Source organism: Hyla sarda, chromosome 4 (assembly GCF_029499605.1).
Source record: "Hyla sarda isolate aHylSar1 chromosome 4, aHylSar1.hap1, whole genome shotgun sequence".
Taxonomy (NCBI): Eukaryota; Metazoa; Chordata; class Amphibia; order Anura; family Hylidae; genus Hyla; species Hyla sarda.
In genome coordinates this window covers 248,411,018-248,431,909 of record NC_079192.1, presented here as the reverse complement: position 1 = coordinate 248,431,909, position 20,892 = coordinate 248,411,018, and the positions used below count along the sequence as shown (strand labels likewise).

At 42.0% G+C, this 20,892-nt stretch overlaps 1 protein-coding gene across 5 annotated transcripts in view; it reads right to left on the bottom strand.

The window, feature by feature from the left end:
* Positions 1-318: 318 nt before the first annotated feature.
* SMIM30 (small integral membrane protein 30) overlaps positions 319-20,892 on the bottom strand; it is a 35,011-nt gene continuing 14,437 nt past the window's right edge. The window contains exons 1-3 of one of the 5 annotated variants that reach the window (XM_056573883.1): positions 7,244-7,396; positions 7,086-7,141; positions 320-1,925 (exon numbers count right to left, since the gene is read on the bottom strand). In XM_056573883.1, the coding sequence (XP_056429858.1) occupies positions 1,715-1,900 (186 nt within the window). In that variant the 5' untranslated portion in view covers positions 1,901-1,925; positions 7,086-7,141; positions 7,244-7,396 and the 3' untranslated portion in view covers positions 320-1,714. Of the gene's footprint in view, positions 1,930-7,085; positions 7,142-7,243; positions 7,397-20,892 lie in introns of those variants that run through there. The other 4 variants (XM_056573881.1, XM_056573884.1, XM_056573886.1 and 1 more) reach the window with 4 other exon arrangements.

Genomic DNA, 20,892 nt, shown 5'->3' with positions numbered 1-20,892 from the left:
ACGATATTCACGATTTTGGAAATTTTGGGGTATTGGCAATTACCTTGCCGATAATGCCCCGCCCCCCCCCCCCCCCAGAGACCACCGCAGCTGCTCCATTGCCTCCCCCATCCCCGGTTTTATAATTACCTGTTCCCGGGGCCCAGGGTCCGCACTACTTCTGGCTCCTGCGGCGTCCTGCGCACTGCGCAGCGCAATGACGAGTGGCGTCCTCAACGCGACATCACAGTCAGTGCGCACAGTGACAGCTCAGGACGCCGCCGGAGCCAGAAGTAGCGCGGACCCCGGGAACAGGTAATTATAAAACCGGGGATGGGGGAGGCAATGAGGCAGTTGGACTAGGGAGGACCCCAGGACAGGCAGGGGAAGAGAAGCAGGCGGCTGCTGCAGTTCATTGATTTAAAGCACCCACTTTAAATCATTTATCTATAGTGGCTTCTATGGGGCCGGGGGTAATAGCCGATAATCTTTGATCTTCCAGTATAAGTTATAGTTATCAGCCATAAAAAAATAAAAATAAAAAAATAAATGGATATCAGTCGATCCTTAGCATTCAGGGAATTTAAGTATTGAGCAATTGCTCAACCAGGAAGTATAGGGATAAGACCCTAAAAACGAATGGATTTTTGGTTGTTTTAGAACTGCTGTACTTAATTTTTATTTTTACTAGTTGGCGTCTCTCTTTTTATTTAAGTATATTTTAAAGGGGTTCTCCGCCCCTTGACATCTTAAACCCTATCCAAAGAATCCGATCTCTGTCCCGGCACCCAAGTAATCCGCTCCACAGAGCGAACTCCACTTTGTGCCTGATTACAAACTACCACAGCATCACACCCCTTCCCATAGAAATTAATGGAGGGAGCGTGATGACCACGGCCGCCCGAAGCCTAGCACAGTAGAGTTCTGGACGCCAGGGTTCCAGAGATTGCGGGGGTGTCTCCAAAGGATAGGGAAGAAGATGTCTAGGAGCAGAGTACCACTTTAAGCTCAACGTAATGGGAGAACAGAACAGAAAATAGGGTACTCACCAATGCACCAGTGTCTTAATGAATGCTTTTTTCCATTTGACACTGGATATTGTGGAAAGGTGTTAAAACACTATCAGTGACTTAGAGACAATGGCCATTTTGTGCAGAAACATACCTGTTCTGGCCTTGAAGCAAGGCCTAAAGTAGTGTGTTTCTGTACCAAACAGCTGTCATCTCTGAGCACCCCCGATGCATCTGTTTAACCACTCTCTACAGTATACAGTGTCTTTTGGAATAAAGACTGGATCATTTTCTGCATTGGTAAGTGCCATATTTTTCTATTCTCCTATTACATTGTTTCAGTTCACTGTCTACATTGAATTCTGTGCACAACTGCAAGCTGCATTGTTTACCTAATCTGTGACCCATTCTTACGACAACTCTATTATGTGGTATGTGGATATTTCAAGCTCATCTAACCCCAACTATTAGGAGTACCTAAACTACATGTTCAAAGAAACTAGTAAAATATGTAATTTTAAATACATTTTAGGTTTCCAAATTCCAGTGTAATAATATGGAAAAAAAACATATACACCATGAAATACTCCATTTTGTATTTGGTACTCATACTAAAAAGAAATATTGCTTTATTTTCATGGGCAGTTCATTAACAATTCATAAAAAAATATTATAGACATCGTCCTAAACAATAATTGTATAAACTCAAAATACAATACACAATCTTAGTACTGCCCTTCTCGCTTTCTAGCATAGTACCCCAAACAAGCACAAAATCCAATGCCCACAATAACTGCTCCAATCAGCATTGCTATGGCATCCCCTTCATCCATTGCCTTCACTCCAGGGAGCAGGAACATTAGTGATATAAACACAGAGAGAAGACTCTGGGATGGTCCAGATATATCCATTTAGTCCTGAATTCGAAGATTGTTTCTGTCTTAAATTAAAAAAAATTCAATAATAAATCTACCGTATTTGCTTTGCACAGCAATAATAACACAACTAAATAAGGAAAGTATTAGATTAAATATTACATACTGTATGCTACTTATTCATAAATCAGTATTCCCATCTCAAAATTGATAAAAGTCCACAGGATATGACATAAATATAAGATAGCTGTAGGTCACAAACCTGGGACTTGCACCTATGCTGAGAATGGGAGCCCTTCAGCCCCTTCAGCTTCTGACAGCTGGTCCAGTGAAAATTGGCCCAGTCATGAAGGGGTTACTGAGAGTTGTGTAAACTGTAGCACCACAAGCTACACAACTCCCATTAAAGTCAATAGGGGTGATGAAAAATGATTAAAATGGCCTGCTCAGTTTGGAGAGCCTGATTTAGCCTGTAAAAGCAGATCTACTATGGCAGGCACATGCACATGTGTGCAGTCTACCACTGTAGATGACACCGCTTTTATTCACATGCCCTTTATGAATAAATAAGGGTTTTGCCTTATTTACTTGTTTGTCAGATATCCTGTATATTCCCGTGACTTAAAACGGGTACTCCGCCCCTAGACATCTTATCCCCTATCCAAAGGCTCTGCGGTCGACCGTAATCAGACCCGGAGCGAACACGCTCCGGGGTCTGATTACAAACGGGGTGCCGCGTGCATGATCACGGGCGTCCCCAGCTGTGGGACTCCCGAGATCAGGCATCTTATCCCCTATCCTTTGGAGTACCCCTTTAAGCACACTCTAAACACACATCTTTTTAGGCAGGTCTATCCTATGCCACAATCTGTTTCCCTTCTGTTTTACTGTCAGTATCCTAATATTCCATGCAATACATATCTTTACACAGATAATAACTGGATGACTGGCTTATTCACCTTTGTGTGTACTACACTATTTAAAGGAAAGATGGCTGGGCCATTGAATGTAGCACATGATTTTTCTAACCCTTGTCTGCTCAGTCTTAAAGGAAAACTGTCAGCCTGTTCACCCACACTAAACCATATACACTGGGTTATAGCGTGGGTAAACAGGATTCAAACGAGGGGTCACTTACTTATTTTTATCAACTGGCCACCTAGATATCTTGTTCTGAAGTTCTGGGATTTCTAATGAGAATAAGCACACTGAAGGTGTTTCCCCCGCCGGCTGGCCGCCTCTCGCTCCCGTAGTAAGGCTCCTAAGCCCGTCCCTCCTCACGTGATCGCAGTGCTCTGCCTGAAGAGTGCATGCGCCGCTATATATTCCCCAGCTTTTACGTCCTGATGACATGAGAGCTGGGGAAAATATAGCGGCGCATGTGCTCTTCAGGCAGAGCACTGCAATCACGTGATGTGGGACTCCACGTCACTAGGAAATAGAGTTGAATCCAAAGCATATGCATAGTGGAGGGAAGGGCTTAGGAGCCTTACTTACTACGGGAGCGAGAGGCGGCCAGCCGGCGGGGGAAACGCCTTCAGTGCACTTATTCTCATTAGAAATCCCGGAACTTCAGAACAAGATATCTCGGTGGCCAGTTGACTAAAATAAGTAAGTTTCCCCTCGTTTGAATCCTGTTTACCCACACTATAACCCAGTCGATATGGTTTAGCACAGGCTGACAGTTTTCCTTTAATGACTCGTTTGAATTGGTATTTAGTTTGTTATGATGTCTGGATCAGTGGTATCAAGCTGGTGGCCTTCCAGATGTTGCAAAACATTAACTCCCAGCATGCCCAGACAGCTGATAGCTGCAGCCAATGGTTGATGGAGTTGAGGTTTTGCAACATCTGGAGGGCCACCAGTTTGAGACCCCTGGTACCACACAAGTATAACTGTCTACTACGTAGAAATACATTGGAATGGACAGTGAAAAGTGCATCACATCTATTAATTCCTGATATTACATTTCTATACGCTCTGTAATTATACATGGTATAACAAAAATGCATTTTTTATTGCCTAAAATATAAACAGACATGCACACTGAAACAACTATTAGAATAAGCGTTGTCTTTTCTGAAGCCAATACTTACCAGTCCACTTCAAGGGTGCATTCACGTCACCATTTTGCTATACAGTTCCCGTAAACTGTTTTGTATAGGAAAACCATATGCATAGACCTCCCATGCAAAAACGTGTGCAACAAGATACATCTGGTTGTGTACGTTTTTGGTCGTGTACTTTTTTGTGTGTTTTTTTTAACCATACAGAAAACTGCAGTCTACTATGGTTTTGTGTCCAGTTTTAAAAACTGTATATGAACTGTATACTTTATTTTTTTTATTATTATTTTTTTAACAAGTTAAAAACAGTGTCTATAGTGCTATATGGTTGTTACAATATGGTTTCTTTCTTTTACAAGGCAAACCACACCTATTTTCCTTGGAATTTCAATAAAACAGTTTGAACTTCATTGCACTAAAGTGTTAAAGGGTTACTCCTCTTCCCAGCGTCCGGAACATTGAGTGTTCACGCCCACCCCTTCGTGATGTCACACCCTGTCATGTGACATCACGTCCTGCCCCCTCAATGCAAGTCTATGGGAGGGGGCGTGACGTCACAAGGGGGTGTGAACACGGAAGCCCGCACACAGCGTTTGGAACATTGAGTACATTGAGCGGAGTAACCCTTTAACTTTACGTGCGTAAATGTCCAAACTATAAAATATATATCATTAATTAATCCGCAGGTCAAAAAATCCAAAGTAGCGTGTTTTTTGGTCACTTTTTATACCAAAAAAAGTCAGATCAAAACAAAAATGGTACAGATAAAAACTTCAGATCACTGTGCAAAAAAATTAGCCCTCATACATCCCCATATACAGAAAAATAAAAAAAAGTTATAGGGGTCAGAAGAGGACATTTTTAAAAAGGTACCGTATTCATTTTCGTGCATGTAGTTATGATTTTTTCCAAAAGTACGACAAAATCAAACCTACCATATATACTCCAGTATAAGCAGCCCCGAATATAAGCCGAGGCCCCTAATTTTACCCCAAAAACCCAGGAAAAGTTATTGACTCGACTACACGCCTAGAGTGGGAAATACATCATCCCCCCCCCCCTTCATCATCACCGCCTGTCAATCCCTTCATCAGTGGTCTTCAACCTGTGGACCTCCAGAGGTTTCAAAACTACAACACCCAGCATGCCCGGACATTCGATGGCTGTCCGGGTTTGTTGGGAGTTGTAGTTTTGCAACATCTGGAGGTCCGCAGGTTGAAGACCATTGATGAAGGGATTGACAGGCGCAGAGTTCACTTGAGTATAAGCCGAGGGGGGAGTTTTCAGCATAAAAAATCGTGCTGAAAAACTCGGCTTATACTCGAGTATATATCGGTATATCATTTTAATCGTATGGACCTACAGAAGAAAAGGTGTAATTTGTACCGAAAAAATTCACTGTGTAGAAACAAAATGCCCACAAAATTACAAAATGGTGTTTTTTTTTTTCCAGTTTTGTTGCACAATGATTTAATTTTTTTGGTTTTGCAGTAGATTTTTGGGAAAAATGACTGATGTCAATACAATGTAGAATTTGGTGGCACAAAAAAATAGGTGGAAAATTGAAAGGGTTATGATTTTTAACCCCTTAAGGACCAGACCAATTTATTTTTGCATTTTCGTCTTTTCCTCCTCGCCTTCTAAAACTCATAACTCTTATATTTCCATCCACAGACCCATATGAGGGCTTGTTTTTTGCGTCACCAATTGTACTTTGTAATGACATCACTTATTTTACCATAAAATGTACGGTGCAACCAAACAAATATTATTTATGTGGAAAAAATGAAGAAAACCTCAATTTAGCAAATTTTGGAAGGTTTTGTTTTCACGCTGTACGCTTTCTGGTAAAAATGACATGTTTTCTCTATACTGTGGGTCAATACGATTAAAATGATACCATGTTATATGCTTTTCTATAATTGTATGTTTGAAATTGCCCTATTTTGACCACCTATAACTATCAAATTTTTCTGTATATGGGGCGGTATGAGGGCTCATTTTTTGCGCCATGATCTGTAGTTTTTATCAGTACCACTTTTGCTTAGGTTAACTTTTTATACATTTTTTATAAATTTTTTTGGAATAAAATGTGACAAAAAAAGCAGCAATTTTTGACTTTTATTTACGTTTACGCCGTTCACCGTATGAGATAATTTACAATATATTTTAATAGTTCAGACTTTTACGCATGCGGCGATAACAAATATGTGTATTATTTTTTAAAGCTTTTTTGGGGGTAAAATGGGAAAAACTGACGTTTTACTTTTTTTTTATTGGGGGAGGGGATTTTTCATTTTTTTTTTTTTGCACTTTAATAGTCCCCATAGGGGACTATTTATAGCAATCATTTGATTGCTAATACTGTTCAGTGCTATGCATAGAGCAAAACACTGATCAGTGTTATCGGTCATCTTCTGCTCTGGTCTGCTCGATATCAGACCACAGCAGAAGACCCCGGGAGATGGCTGGAGCCAGGTGAGGGGACCTCCAGCTGCCATGCTGGATGATCGGATCCCCGCGGCAGCGCTGCGGGCGATCTGATCATCCATTCAAAATACCGCACTGCTGCAGATGCATCTGAAGTGTTAATGGGGGACATCTGCGCGATCGCTGATGTCCGCCATTATCGGTGGGTCCCTGGCTGATGATAGCAGGTAGGACCTGCCGCGCATGACGCGAGCACTGGTCCGGTGCTCGCAGTCATGTTGGCGCGTAAATGTACGTCATGGTGTGCTAAGTACCACGGCACCATGACGTACATTTACGTCCATTATTGTTAGGGGTTCAAAAAGGTAAAAACTGAAAAACGCTGAGTCCTTAAAGGGCTTAAAATGCATTTCTAACTTTACATTTAATAATTGCAGTTAAATACTTGAACATCAGAACACAGCCCAAGGAGCTCTTAAATAGCAGTAGTGAATATTTTAAAATGTTCCAGAATTTTACAGTGAATGTGATTTTACAGCAACCATAATAAAATTGCACAATACAGTAGAGTGCAGACAATAGTGATAAAGCGGCTTTAATGTTACAACAAAAAAAAAAAGGGAAGGAAGAAAAACAGCATTAAAAATGCAACTGCGGTGCAATGTGAGAACGCAGCCTATGGTACAATTGAAAAGCACATAAAAGTGTAAAGTGAGAAGACCCACCTGAGTTAGTAAAGTGAGCAGCAGCCCCCTCCCATGTGCTAACAGGAAGCCAGCAGCTACAATGGAGAGAAGCAGCTTTGTTACAAGAGTTTCTTACAGCCCTTTACAAACACACATCACGTCACCTGTGTCCCCAGAATCACACATTGTAGTATTACCTGGAGATAATCTGCCAAGAGAAACTTATGTAGCAGCACAAACACCAAGCACAGCAGTTTCCTTCCTTATCACATTCAGGAAGAGATGGCAGAAGGAAGTGATTCCTACTACAAATCCCATGATGCTTTGTGTCTAGCCAGCACAGAATCCGATAGTAGGTGTCGTGCTGTGGGAGGATGCTGTAAAGCAGCGGTCTTCAAACTGTGGCCCTCCAGATGTTGCAAAAATACAACTCCCAGCATGCCCGGACAGCCAACGGCTGTCCGGGCATGCTGGGAATTGTAGTTTTGCAACATCTGGTGGGCCACAGCTTGAAGACCACTGCTGTAGAGAGAGCACATGACTGTGTCAGATGATTCATTGTTATTTATAATGCAGTGAACACCTGTTCACGAGCATAACAGACCAAATGCTGTTTTGGCAATACTAGCTTGGAGTCGTGAGAACAGCCTGTCTGGAATTCGTGTAACGCTCCAAGCTGGATTGCCTCCCCTCCTTTGTTGTGGGATAATACAAGTGGATGAGTGCGCAGCAAGGCTCTGCCCAGACAAAGCTTCAGCTACGAAGACTAGTCACATTAGATGAACAAGTCCTCCAAGTGTCTGCCGAAATAAACTTAACATCTGTGTGTATCATAATATATAGGAAATTCATACAAAAATATTCAGCTGGTGTTTTCTATCCAGTTATAGCCTATGGCTACATGGTACTAGACAGTCTGAGGGTAGGTACCCACTATGGGGGAGATTTATTAAAACCTGTCCAGAGGAAAAGTTGCTGAGTTGTCCATTGCAACTAGAGATGAGCGAACTTACAGTAAATTCGATTCATCACAAACTTCTCGGCTCGGCAGTTAATGACTTTTCCTGTATAAATGAGTTCAGCTTTCCGATGCTCCGGTGGTCTGGAAAAGGTGGATACAGTCCTAGGAAAGAGTCTCCTAGGACTGTATCCACCTTTTCCAGCCCTCGGGAGCACCGGAAAGCTGAACTAATTTATGCAGGAAAAGTCATCAACTGCCGAGCCGAGATGTTCGTGACGAATCTAATTTACTGTAAGTTCGCTCATCTCTAATTGCAACCAATCAGATTGCTTCTTTCATTTTTGAAAAGGTCTCTGAAATATGAAAGAAGCGACTTGATTGGTTGCTATGGACAACTCAGCAACTTTTCCTCTGGACAGGTTTTGATAAAACTCCCCCTATGTTCCGGCCCCTAGTAATCGCATCTATTGACATCTTGTCGAAAACGAGAAGCTGTCAAATGCTGTTAATGGGAGCAGCACCATTGGCTATGGCTGAACGGAGTCACTCTGTTCCGGATGTATTCTCTATTTTAAGCGGATCCAAAAATGGGGGCTGGTTCTTTTTTTAAATAGCACGTATAGGTGAAACTCAAAAAATTAGAATATAAAAATTAATATATGAGAGAGACTCATTACATGCAAAGCAAGATAGTTCAAGCCATGATTTGTCATAACTGTGATGATTATGGCTTACAGCTCATGAAAACCCCAAATCCCCAATATAAAATATGATTATGGTGTCATCTGCTGGTGTTGGTCATCTGTGCTTCATTAAGGATAAGTTTCTACTTTTTTTTTTTTTCTTTTTGAAAAATGGCAAGAAAAACGCCAATTGTGCCACATGGCCTTTTTTTGGCCAAAAAACGCTGTGGCCAGATGTTAGCTGTAAATCAATAAGAAATCGCAAAATTCTTATTCCACTTGGCGTTTTTCACTTTGGCATTTTTTTTAATCCTTTTGGCGTTTTTTCACTCTTTTTTGGTGTTTTTCAGCTCCTTGGAGGTTTTCCAAAATCGCAACATGTTGAGCCACTGGCGATTTTTTAGTCAAAATTGTGGCGTTTTTCTTCCAAAGAAGTCTATGTGAGTGAAAAAATGCCAAGAAAACAAATATGTGGGTTTTAACTTTGATGTTTTTTCAGGCGGCTTTTATTCTTTTTTGGACTTTAGTGATTCAAAAAAAGTGATGGAGATACCTTTTTTAATAAAATTTCGTAGAGTACCATTAAAAAAAATAAATAAAAAAGATACAGTATTGAAGGAAACAATTGTATCTAACGAAATTTTATTTTTTTATTACAACATTTTTATTAATTTTTAAACACGGATCAATTATGTTTATGTGGGCGGGCAGGGACCTAAAAATGTAGCCGGCAATAATAAAAATGTATTGTGTGTGTGTGTTTCTCACTTTTTTCTTTATTTTTTACATTTTTTTTAGTTTGTACTACTACTCCCAGCATGGATCACACTGTTCCATGATGGGAGTAGAACCTTTACTAATTGACAGATCGCCTGTTGCGATCCTCCTGTACAATTTATAGATGCGGCAAGCCGCTCTTCTATGGTCCCCTGCACTGCCTTATATATATATGCACCTATTCATATTTCCCGCAGAGATCTGTGATTGGCCAGATGGTTCCAACCAATCACAACTCTTTGTGGGAAATATGAATATGTGTACTGTATATATACGGCAGTGCAGATCTATACATTATACAGGACGATCACAGTGGTTGTCAGGAGTGACATCCGCTGTGATGTGTCCTTAACTGCAGGTACTACTGCTCCCAACATGGAGCACACTTTGCTCAATGCTGGGACATGTAGTACCTGCATTAATAGACAGATCACAGCGAGTGTCAGAAGTTACACTCGCTGCTATCTGTTTATTAATGCAGGTACTACAGCTCCCAGCATGGAGCAGAGTGTGCTACATCTTGGGAGTAGTAGTACCTGCAGTTAAGGTCACATCACAGCAGAGTCACTACTGACACCCGATGCGATCGTCCTGTCTATTGCAGAAATGGAGCGGCTTTCTCCTGCTCTCGCAACAAATTTTGGGTTTAAAAAAAAAATGGCAAAGGTGCCAAAAATGCAATTTCCACACGAAGGAAAAAACGCCAGAAAAAACACCAGACGCAGGACATTGCACTGGCATTTTTTCAGGCGTTCTTTCATGTGTTTTTTTCAACCCAAAATACGCAGGACAAAAAAACAAGTAGAAACTTAGCCTTAGTCCAGGGTCAACACATCCGTCTACCAGGAGATTTTGGAGAAGTTCATGCTTCCTTTCCTTTTAAGTTGCATTAATGAAATACAATGAACTTTTGCACAATATTTTAATTTTTTGAGCTTCACCTGTATGTCCCGAAAGTAGTCACTAGGGGATCCTGTTTAGCCATAGAAATGAATGAATGAGTCCACTGCTCTTGTCAACAGTATTTGTCGGCATCCTGTTTTTGGAAGGATGCTGGCAGATATGATTATAGGGGTATTCCCGTGGAAAACAATTTTTTTTAAATCAACTGGTGCCAGAAAGTTATACAGATTTGTAAATCACTTCTAGTAAAATTTTTAATCCTTCCAGTACTTTTTAGAGGCTGTATGTTAAAGAGAAATCCAAAAAAGAAATGTATTTCCTCTGATGTCATGACCACAGTGCTCTCTACTGACCTCTGCTGTCCATTTTAGGAACTGTCCAGAGCAGCATATGTTTGCTATGGGGATTTTTTCCTGCTCTGGGCAGTTCCTAAAATGGACAGCAGAGATAAGCAGAGAGCACTGTGGTCATGACATCAGAGGAAATGCATTTCTTTTTTTGGATTTCTCTTTAGTATAAAGCCCCTAAAAAGTACTGGAAGGATTAAGATTTTTTAATAGAATTTACAAATATGTTTAACTTTCTGGCACCTGTTGATTTAAAAAAAAATGTTTTCCACGGGAGTACCCCTTTAACCCCTTAAGGACCCAGCCAATTTTCACTGTCGGACCCGGCCATTTTCTGCACATCTGACCACTGTCACTTTAAGCATTAATAACTCTGGAATGCTTTCACCTTTCATTCTGATTCCGAGATTGTTTTTTCGTGACATATTCTACTTTATGTTAGTGGTAAAATTCTGTCGATACTTGCATCAAATTCCCAAATCTGATGAAAAAATTTAAAATTTTGCATTTTTTTTTTTACTTTGAAACTTTATGCTTATAAGGAAAATGAATATTCCAAATAAATTACATATTGATTCACATATACAGCATGTCTACATTATGATTGCATCATGAAGTTGACATGTTTTTACTTTTGGAAGACATTAGAGGGCTTCAAAGTATAGCATCAATTTTCACAAAATTTTCAAAATCGAAAATTTTCAGGGACCAGTTCTGTTTTGAAGTGGATTTGAAGGGCCTTCTTATTAGACATACCCCACAAATGACCACATTATAAAAATTGCACCCCTCAAAGTATTCATAATTACATTCAAAAGGTTTGTTAACCCTTTAGGTGTTTCACTGGAATAGCAGCAAATTGATGGAGAACATTCAAAATCTTAATTTTTTACACTGGCATGTTCTTGTAGACACAGTTTTTGAATGTTTACAAGGGGTAAAAGGAGAGAAATCTTCCTAAAATGTGTAACCCAATTTCTCTCGAGTAAGGAAATACCTCATATGTGTATGTCAAGTGTTTGGCGGGTTCACTAGAGGGCTCAGAAGGGAAGGAGCGACAGTGGGATTTTGGAGAGTGAGTTTTTCTGAAATGGTTTGTGTGGGGCATGTCGCATTTATGAAGCCCCTATGGTGCCTGAACAGCAAAAAAAAAACACATGGCATACTATTTTGGAAACTACACCCCTCAAGGCACGTAACAAGGGGTCCAGTGAGCCTTAATACCCCACAGGTGTTTGACGACTTTTCGTTAAAGTTGGATGTGTAAATGTTTTTTTGTTTTTTTTCACTAAAATGCTGGTTTTCCCCCAAATTTAAAATTTTTACAAGGGATAATAGGACTAAATGCCCCCCAAAATACCCCATGGAAATACCCCATGTGTGGACGTCAAGTGCTCTGCTGGCGCACTACAATGCTCAAAAGAGAAGGAGTCACATTTGGCTTTCGAAAACCGAATTTTGCTAAAATGGTTTTTGGAGGGCATGTCACATTTACGAAGCCCCTATGGTGCCAGGACAGCAAAAAAACAAACAAACACATGGCATACTATTTTGGAAACTACACCCCTCAAGGAAAGCAACAAAGGGTACAGTGAGCCTTAACACCTCACAGGTGTTTGACGATTTTTTGTTAAAGTCGGATGTGTAAATGAAAAAAATAAATTTTCACTAAAATGCTGGTTTTTCTCCAAATTTACAATTTTTACAAGGGGTAATAAGAGAAAATGACCACCTAAATTTGTAACCCCACCTCTTCTGAGTATGGATATACCCAATATGTGGACGTCAATTGCTCTGCTGGCGCACTACAATGCTCAGAAGAGGAGGAGCGCCATTGAGCTTTTGGAGACAGAATTCATTTGGAATAGAAGTCGGGGGCCATGTGTGTTTACAAAGCCCTCCGTGGTGCCAGAACAGTGGAACCCCCCCACATGTGACCCCATTTTGGAAACTACACCCCTCACAGAATTTAATAAGAGGTGCAGTGAGTATTTACACCCCACTGGCGTTTGACAGATCTTTGGAACAGTGGGCTGTGCAAATAAAAAATTACATTTTTCATTTTCACGGACCACTGTTCCCAAAGTCAGACACCTGTGGAGCGTAAATGCTCACTGTACCCCTTATTATATTACATGAGGGGTGTAGTTTCAAAAATGGGGTCACATGTGGGGGGGGTCCATTGTTCGGGCTCTATGAGGGCTTTGTAAACACACGTGGCCTTCAATTCCGGACACATTTTCTCTCAAAAAGCCCAATGGCGCTCCTTCTCTTCTGAGCATTGTAGTGCGCCAGCAGAGCACTTTACATCCACATATGGGGTATGTTTTTACTCAGAAGGAATGGGGTTACAAATTTTGGGGGGCTTTTTTCCTATTTTTCCTTGTGAAAAATGAAAAATTTTGGGTAACACCAGCATTTTAGTGAAAAAAACATATTTTTTTTTCATTTTTCCATCCAATTTTGAAGAATTTTCATTAAACACCTGTGGGGTGTTGAGGCTCACTATACCCATTGTTACATTCCGTGAGGGGTGTAGTTTCCAAAATGGGGTCACATGTGGGTATTTCTTTTTTTGCCTTTATGGCAGAACTGCTGTAAAATCAGCCACCCCTGTGCAAATCACCAATTTAGGCTTCAAATGTACATAGTGCACTCTCACTCCTGAGCCTTGTTATGCGCCCGCAGAGCATTTTATGCCCACATCTGGGGTATTTCCGTACTCAGGAGAAATTGCGTTACAAATTTTTGGGGTCTTTTTTTCTTTTTAACACTTGTGAAAATAAAAAGTATGGGGCAACACCAGCATGTTAGTGTAATTTTTTTTCTTTTTTTACACTAACAAGCTGGTGTAGCCCCCAACTTTTCCTTTTCATAAGGGGTAAAAGGAGAAAAAGCCCCCCAAAATTTGTAGTGTAATTTTTCCCAAGTTCGTAAATACACCATATGTGGCCCTAAACTGTTTCCTTGAAATACGACAGGGCTCCGAAATGAGAGAGCGCCATACGCATTTGAGGACTAAAATAGGGATTGCATAGGGGTGGACATAGGGGAATTCTACGCCAGTGATTCCCAAACAGGGTGCCTCCAGCTGTTGCTAAATTCCCAGCATGCCTGGAAAGTCAGTGGCTGTCCGGAAATGCTGGGAGTTGTTGTTTTGCAACAGCTGGAGGCTCCATTTTGGAAACATTGCCGTACAATACGCTTTTCATTTTCATTGGGGGGGGGGGGGGGGACAGTGTAAGGGGGTGTATATGTTGTGTTTTACCCTTTATTATGTGTTAGTGTAGTGTAGTGTTTTTAGGGCACATTCGCACTGGTGTGTTACGGTGAGTTTCCCGCTAGGAGTTTGCGCTGCGGCGAAAAATTTGCCGCAGACCAAACTTGAAGCAGGAAACTTACTCTAAACCTGCCTGTGTGAATGTACCCTGTACGTTCACATGGGGGGGCATATCTCCAGCTGTTTCAAAACTACAACTCCCAGCATGTACTGACAGACCGTGCATGCTGGGAGTTTTACTTTTGCAACAGCTGGAGGCACACTGGTTGGAAAACCTTCAGTTAGGTTCTGTTACCTAACTCAGTATTTTCCAACCAGTGTGCCTCCAGCTGTTGCAAAACTACAACTCCCAGCATTTTCTGATCGCCGAAGGGTATGCTGGGAGATGTAGTTATGCAACAGCTGGAGGTACCCAACTACAACTCCCAGCATGCCGAGACAGCTGTATGCTGTTTAGGCATGCTGGGATTTCCAGTTTTGCAACATCTGGAGGGCCACATTGATCTCCAAATTGTGGTCCTCCAGCTGTTGGAAAACTACAAATCCCAGCATGCCCAGACAGCAAACAGCTGTTTGGGCATGCTAGGAGTTGTAGTTTTGCAATATCTGGAGGGCTACAGTTTAGAGACCACTATATAGTGGTCTCAAACTGTACCCTCCAGATGTTGCTAGGCAACTCACCGACTTCTGTCGGATCCAGCCGCACGACATCGCTGCCGATCCCCCTTATATTCCTGGTCACCAGGTCACCATAGACCCGTAATGACCCAGAATCGTGCAAATCGCAAGTGTGAATTCACTTGCAATTTGCCGCGATCGCCAAAATGGTGGGTCTAACGACCCCCCTGGGCGTTTGGTCGGGATGCCTGCTGAATGATTTCAGCAAGCATCCCGGTCCGATCCCCGCGCGGCGGGGGACGGAATTCTCCATGACGTACGCGTACGTCATGGGTCCTTAAGTACCAGGGTGTCCTGACGTATGCGTACGACAAGGGTCCTTAAGGGGTTAAAGAGGGCTGGAATGCAGTATGGACCTAGCATAGCCCACTGTAAACTTCACATACTATTAGGCTAGGTCTAGAAAGTAAATTGTGGCCTCACTTCATAACATTGCACTGGAGGCACACTGTATGGAAAACACTGAAGTAAAAGCATGGTCCGCAAAGCTATTTGTTCTATTGAAAATACCAGAACCCTTAGGCCAGGTTCACAGTACAGAATTTCTGTCCGGAATTCTGCTCATGAATTTTGGTGAGAAATTCCTCTGCAGGAAGCTTAACATGCAGGTGAATGGGTTTTCTGTAAACCCATTTACACTGTGGGATTTTCTGATCAGAATTTCCAACAGAAAATTCTGAGAAAAGAATTACGCCAGAACATTAACCCCTTAAGGACTGAGCCCTTTTTCACCTTAACCCCTTAAGGACGCAGGACGTACTCAAACGGCCCCTTTTCCGAGTCCTTAAGGACTCAGGACGTTTGAGTACGTCCTGTCAAATCCCGGCCCCCCGCCGCTAGCTGGAGGGGAGCCGGTGCCCGATGCCTGCTGAAATCGTTCAGCAGACATCGGAGCATATCGCCAAGGGGGGTCATTATGCCCCCCCATGTCGGCGATGGCCGCAGATCGCTGGACAATTCAGTCCAGCGATCTGCGGCAGATTCCGGGTCAATCGGCTCTCCAGTGACCAGGTGACCCGGAATTACAGGCTGTTCGGGGCCGTCTCCGACGGCCCCGAACAGCCAGAGCCTGCAGGGTTGAGGTGGCACTGGTGCCACCTCACGATCGCCCTGATTCGTCGGCCGGATTACCGGCCGACCAATCAGGGCGCCTACTGCGGGTGTCACTCCCGCAACCCGCTCCGCCCCTCTTCCGGAGGACGTGAGCGGGTGCGGGACGTGCACCCCAGGTGCTGGGGACCCCGATCCCCGGCGTCAATGTTGGGATCGGGGCCCCAGGAGCGACGGCCACGGCGGCGGCGACGAGGGACTGACCTGTGCGGCTGGATCGTTGGAGGTGAGTGACAGCCTCCTGCTGTTGCTTAGCAACAGCTCCCAGCATGCAAAAAGGGAATGCTGGGAGCTGTAGTTATGCAACAGCAGGAGGCAGACCACCACAACTCCCAGCATGCCCTTATGGGCATGCTGGGACTTGTAGTTTTGCAACAGCTGGAGGCACATTTTTTCTATGGAAAAGTGTACCTTCAGCTGTTGTGTAACTACAACTCCCAGCTTGCACAAACAGCTAAAGTGAATGCTGGGAGTTGTAGTAGTGCATCTGCTGGTTGCATAACTACAACTCCCAGCATGCCCGTTGGCTGTCGTGACTGCTGGGAGTTGTAGTTTTGCAACAGCTGAAGGCACACTGAGTTAAGTAGCAAACCAGTGTGTCTCCAGCTGTTGCATAACTACAGTCCCCAGCATCCCCATCCAAAGTACTTTGCCTCCGGCTGTTGCATAACTACAAGACCCAGCATGCCCTTCTGCTGTCCGTACATGCTGGGGGTTGTAGCTTTTGCAACAGCTGAAGGCACACTGGTTGCAAAACACTGAGTTTGTTACCAAACTCGGTGTTTCACAACCAGTGTGTCTCCAGCTGTTGCAAAACTACAACTCCCAGCATGCACTGATAGACCGTACATGCTGGGAGTTGTAGTTTTGCAACAGCTGGATGTTTCTTTCCCCCCCCAATGTGAACGTACAGGGTACACTCACATGGGCGGAGGATTACAGTAAGTATCCGGCAGCAAGTTTGAGCTGCGGCAAATTTTCTGCCGCAGCTCAAACTGCCAGCGAGAAACTACTGTGAACCCCCGCCTGTGCGACTGTACCCTAAAAACACTACACTACACTAACACACAATAAAATAAAAAGTAAAAAACACTACATATAAACATACCCCTACACAGTCCCCCTCCCCAATAAAAATGAAAAACGTCTGGTACGCCACTGTTTCCAAAACGGAGCCTCCAGCTGTTGCAAAACAACTACTCCCAGTATTGCCAGATAGCCACTGACTGTCTAGGCATGCTGGGAGTTTTACAACAGCTGGAGGCACCCTGTTTGGGAATCACTGGCGTAGAGTACCCCTATGTCCACCCCTATGCAAGTCCCTAATTTAGGCCTCAAATGCGCATGGCGCTCTCACTTTGGAGCCCTGTCGTATTTCAAGGCAACAGTTTAGGGCCACATATGGGGTATCGCCGTACTCGGGAGAAATTGTGTTACAAATTTTGGGGGGGTATTTTCTGCTTTTACCCTTTTTAAAAATGTAAAATTTTTGGGAAAAGAGGCATTTTAGGTAAAAAAAAATTTTTTTTTACATATGCAAAAGTCGTGAAACACCTGTGGGGTATTAAGGTTCACTTTACCCCTTGTTACGTTCCCCAAGGGGTCTAGTTTCCAAAATGGTATGCCATGTGTTTTTTTTTGCTGTCCTGGCACCATAGGGGCTTCCTAAATGCGGCATGCCCCCAGAGCAAAATTTCCTTCAAAAAAGCCAAATGTGACTTCTCCTCTTCTGAGACCTGTAGTGCGCCAGCAGAGCACTTTTCACCCCCATATGGGGTGTTTTCTGAATCGGGAGAAATTGGGCTTCAAATTTTGGGGGGTATTTTCTGCTTTAACCCTTTGTAAAAATGTAAATTTTTTGGGAAACCAAGCATTTTAGGAAAATTTTTTTTTACATATGCAAAAGTTGTGAAACCCCTGTGGGGTATTAAGGTTCACTTTACCCCTTGTTACGTTCCCCAAGGGGTCTAGTTTCCAAAATGGTATGCCATGTGTTTTTTTTTTGCTGTCCTGGCACCATAGGGGCTTCCTAAATGCGGCATGCCCCCAGAGCAAAATTTCCTTCAAAAAAGCCAAATGTGACTCCTTCTCTTCTGAGACCTGTAGTGCGCCAGCAGAGCACTTTTCACCCCCATATGGGGTGTTTTCTGAATCGGAAGAAATTGCGCTTCAAATTTTGGGGGGTATTTTCTGCTATTACCCTTTTTAAAAATGTAAAACTTTTGGGAAACCAAGCATTTTAGGGAAATATTTTTTTTTTTTTACATATGCAAAAGTCGTGAATCACCTGTGGGGTATTAAGGTTTACTTTACCCCTTGTTATGTTCCCCGAGGGGTCTAGTTTCCAAAATGGTATGCCATGTGTTTTTTTTGCTGTTCTGGCATCATAGGGGCTTCCTAAATGTGACATGCCCCCCAAAAACCATTTGTCGCTCCTTCCCTTCTGATCCCTCTACTGCGCCCGCCGAACACTTTACATAGACATATGAGGTATGTGCTTACTCGAGAAAAATTGGGTTTCAAATACAAGTAAAAATTTTCTCCTTTTTACCCCTTGCAAAAATTCAAAAATTGGGTCTACAAAAACATGCGAGTGTAAAAAATGAAGATTGTGAATTTTCTCCTTCACTTTGCTGCTATTCCTGTGAAACACCTAAAGGGTTAAAACGCTGACTGAATGTCATTTTGAATACTTTGGGGGGTGCAGTTTTTATAATGGGGTCTTTTATGGGGTATTTCTAATATGAAGACCCTTCAAATCCACTTCAAACCTGAACTGGTCCCTGAAAAATAGCGAGTTTCAAAATTTTGTGAAAAATTGGAAAATTGCTGCTGAAGTTTGAAGCCCTCTGGTGTCTTCCAAAAATAAAAACTCATAAATTTTATGATGCAAACATAAAGTAGACATATTGCATATGTGAATTAAAAAAAAATATTTTGAATATCCATTTTCCTTACAAGCAGAGAGCTTCAAAGTTAGAAAAATGCAAAATTTTCAAATTTTTCATCACATTTTGGGATTTTTTCACCAAGAAAGGATGCAAGTTACCACAAAATTTTACCACTATGTTAAAGTAGAATATGTCACGAAAAAAACAATCTCGGAATCAGATTGATAACTAAAAGCATCCCAGAGTTATTAATGTTTAAAGTGACAGTGGTCAGAATTGCAAAAAATGGCTGAGTCCTTAAGGTGAAAAAGGGCTCAGTCCTTAAGGGGTTAAGGACCAGAGCATTTTTTGAACATCTGACCACTGTCACTTTAAACATTAATAACTCTGTGATGCTTTTACTTATCATTATGATTCCGAGATTGTTTTTTCGTGACATATTCTACTTTAACATAGTGGTAAAATGTTGTGGTAACTTGCATCCTTTCTTGGTGAAAAATCCCCAAATTTGATCAGAAAAATGAAAATTTTGCATTTTTCTAACTTTGAAGCTCTCTGCTTGTAAGGAAAATGGATATTCAAAATAATTTTTTTTTTTGGTTCACATATACAATATGTCTACTTTATGTTAGCATCATAAAATTGATGAGTTTTTACTTTTGGAAGACACCAGAGGGTTTCAAAGTTCAGCAGCAATTTTGATATTTTTCACAAAATTTTCAAACTCACTATTTTTCAGTGACCAGTTCAGTTTTGAAGTGGATTTGAAGGGTCTTCATATTAGAAATACCCCACAAATGACCCCATTATAAAAACTGCACCCCCCCCAAATTATTCAAAATGACATTCAATAAGTGTTTTAACCCTTTAGGTGTTTCACAGGAATAGCAGCAAAGTGAAGGAGAAGATTCAAAATCTTCATTTTTTACACTCGCATGTTCAGATCCAATTTTTTACACTCGCATGTTAGATCCAATTTTTGAATTTTTGAAGGGGTAAAAAGGAGAAAATTTTTACTTGTATTTGAAACCCAATTTCTCACGAGTAAGGACATACCTCATATGTCCATCTAAAGTGTTCGGCGGGCACAATAGAGGGCTCAGAAGGGAAGGAGCGACAAATGGATTTTGGGGGGCATGGCACCTATGGTGCCAGAACAGCAAAAAAAAAAAAACACATGGCATACCATTTTGGAAACTAGACCCCACGGGGAACATAACAAGGGGTAAAGTGAACCTTAATACCCCACAGGTGATTTAGACTTGTGTATAGGAAAAAAAAAAATTTTTTTTTACCTATAATGAATGCTTGGTTTCCCAAGAATGTGATATTTTTAGAGTAATAGCTGAAAATACCCCCTAAAATTTGAAGCCAAATTTCTCCCAATTCAGAAAACACCCCATATGGGGGTGAAAATTGCTCTGCTGGCGCACTACAGGTCTCAGAAGAGAAGGAGTCACATTTGGCTTTTTGAAAGCAAATTTTGCTCTGGGGGCATGCCGCATATAGGAAGCCCCTATGGTGCCAGAACAGCAAAAAAAAAAAAAACCCACATGGCATACCATTTTGGAAACTAGACCCCTCGGGGAACGTAACAAGGGGTAAAGTGAACCTTAATACCCCACAGGTGATTCACGACTTTTGCATATGTAAAAAAAATATTATTTTTTTACCTAAAATGCTTGGTTTCCCAAAAATTTTACATTTTTAAAAAGGGTAATAGCAGAAAATATCCCCCAAAATTTGTAACACAATTTCTCCCGAGTACGGCGATACCCCATATGTGACCCTAAACTGTTGCCTTGAAATACGACAGGGCTCCAAAGTGAGAGCACCATGCGCATTTGAGGCCTAAATTAGGGATTTGCATAGGGGTGGACATAGGGGTATTCTACGCCAGTGATTCCCAAACAGGGGGCCAGCTGTTGTAAAACTCCCAGCATGCCTGGATAGTCAGTGGCTATCTGGCAATACTGGGAGTAGTTGTTTTGCAACAGCTGGAGGCTCCGTTTTGGAAACAGTGGCATACCAGATGTTTTTCATTTTTATTGTGGAGGGGGGCTGTGTAGGGGTATGTGTATATGTAGTGTTTTTTACTTTTTATTTTATTTTGTGTTAGTGTAGTGTTTTTAGGGTACAGTCGCACGGGCGGGGGTTCACAGTAGTTTCTCGCTGGCAGTTTGAGCTTGCGGCAGAAAATTTGCCGCAGCTCAAAC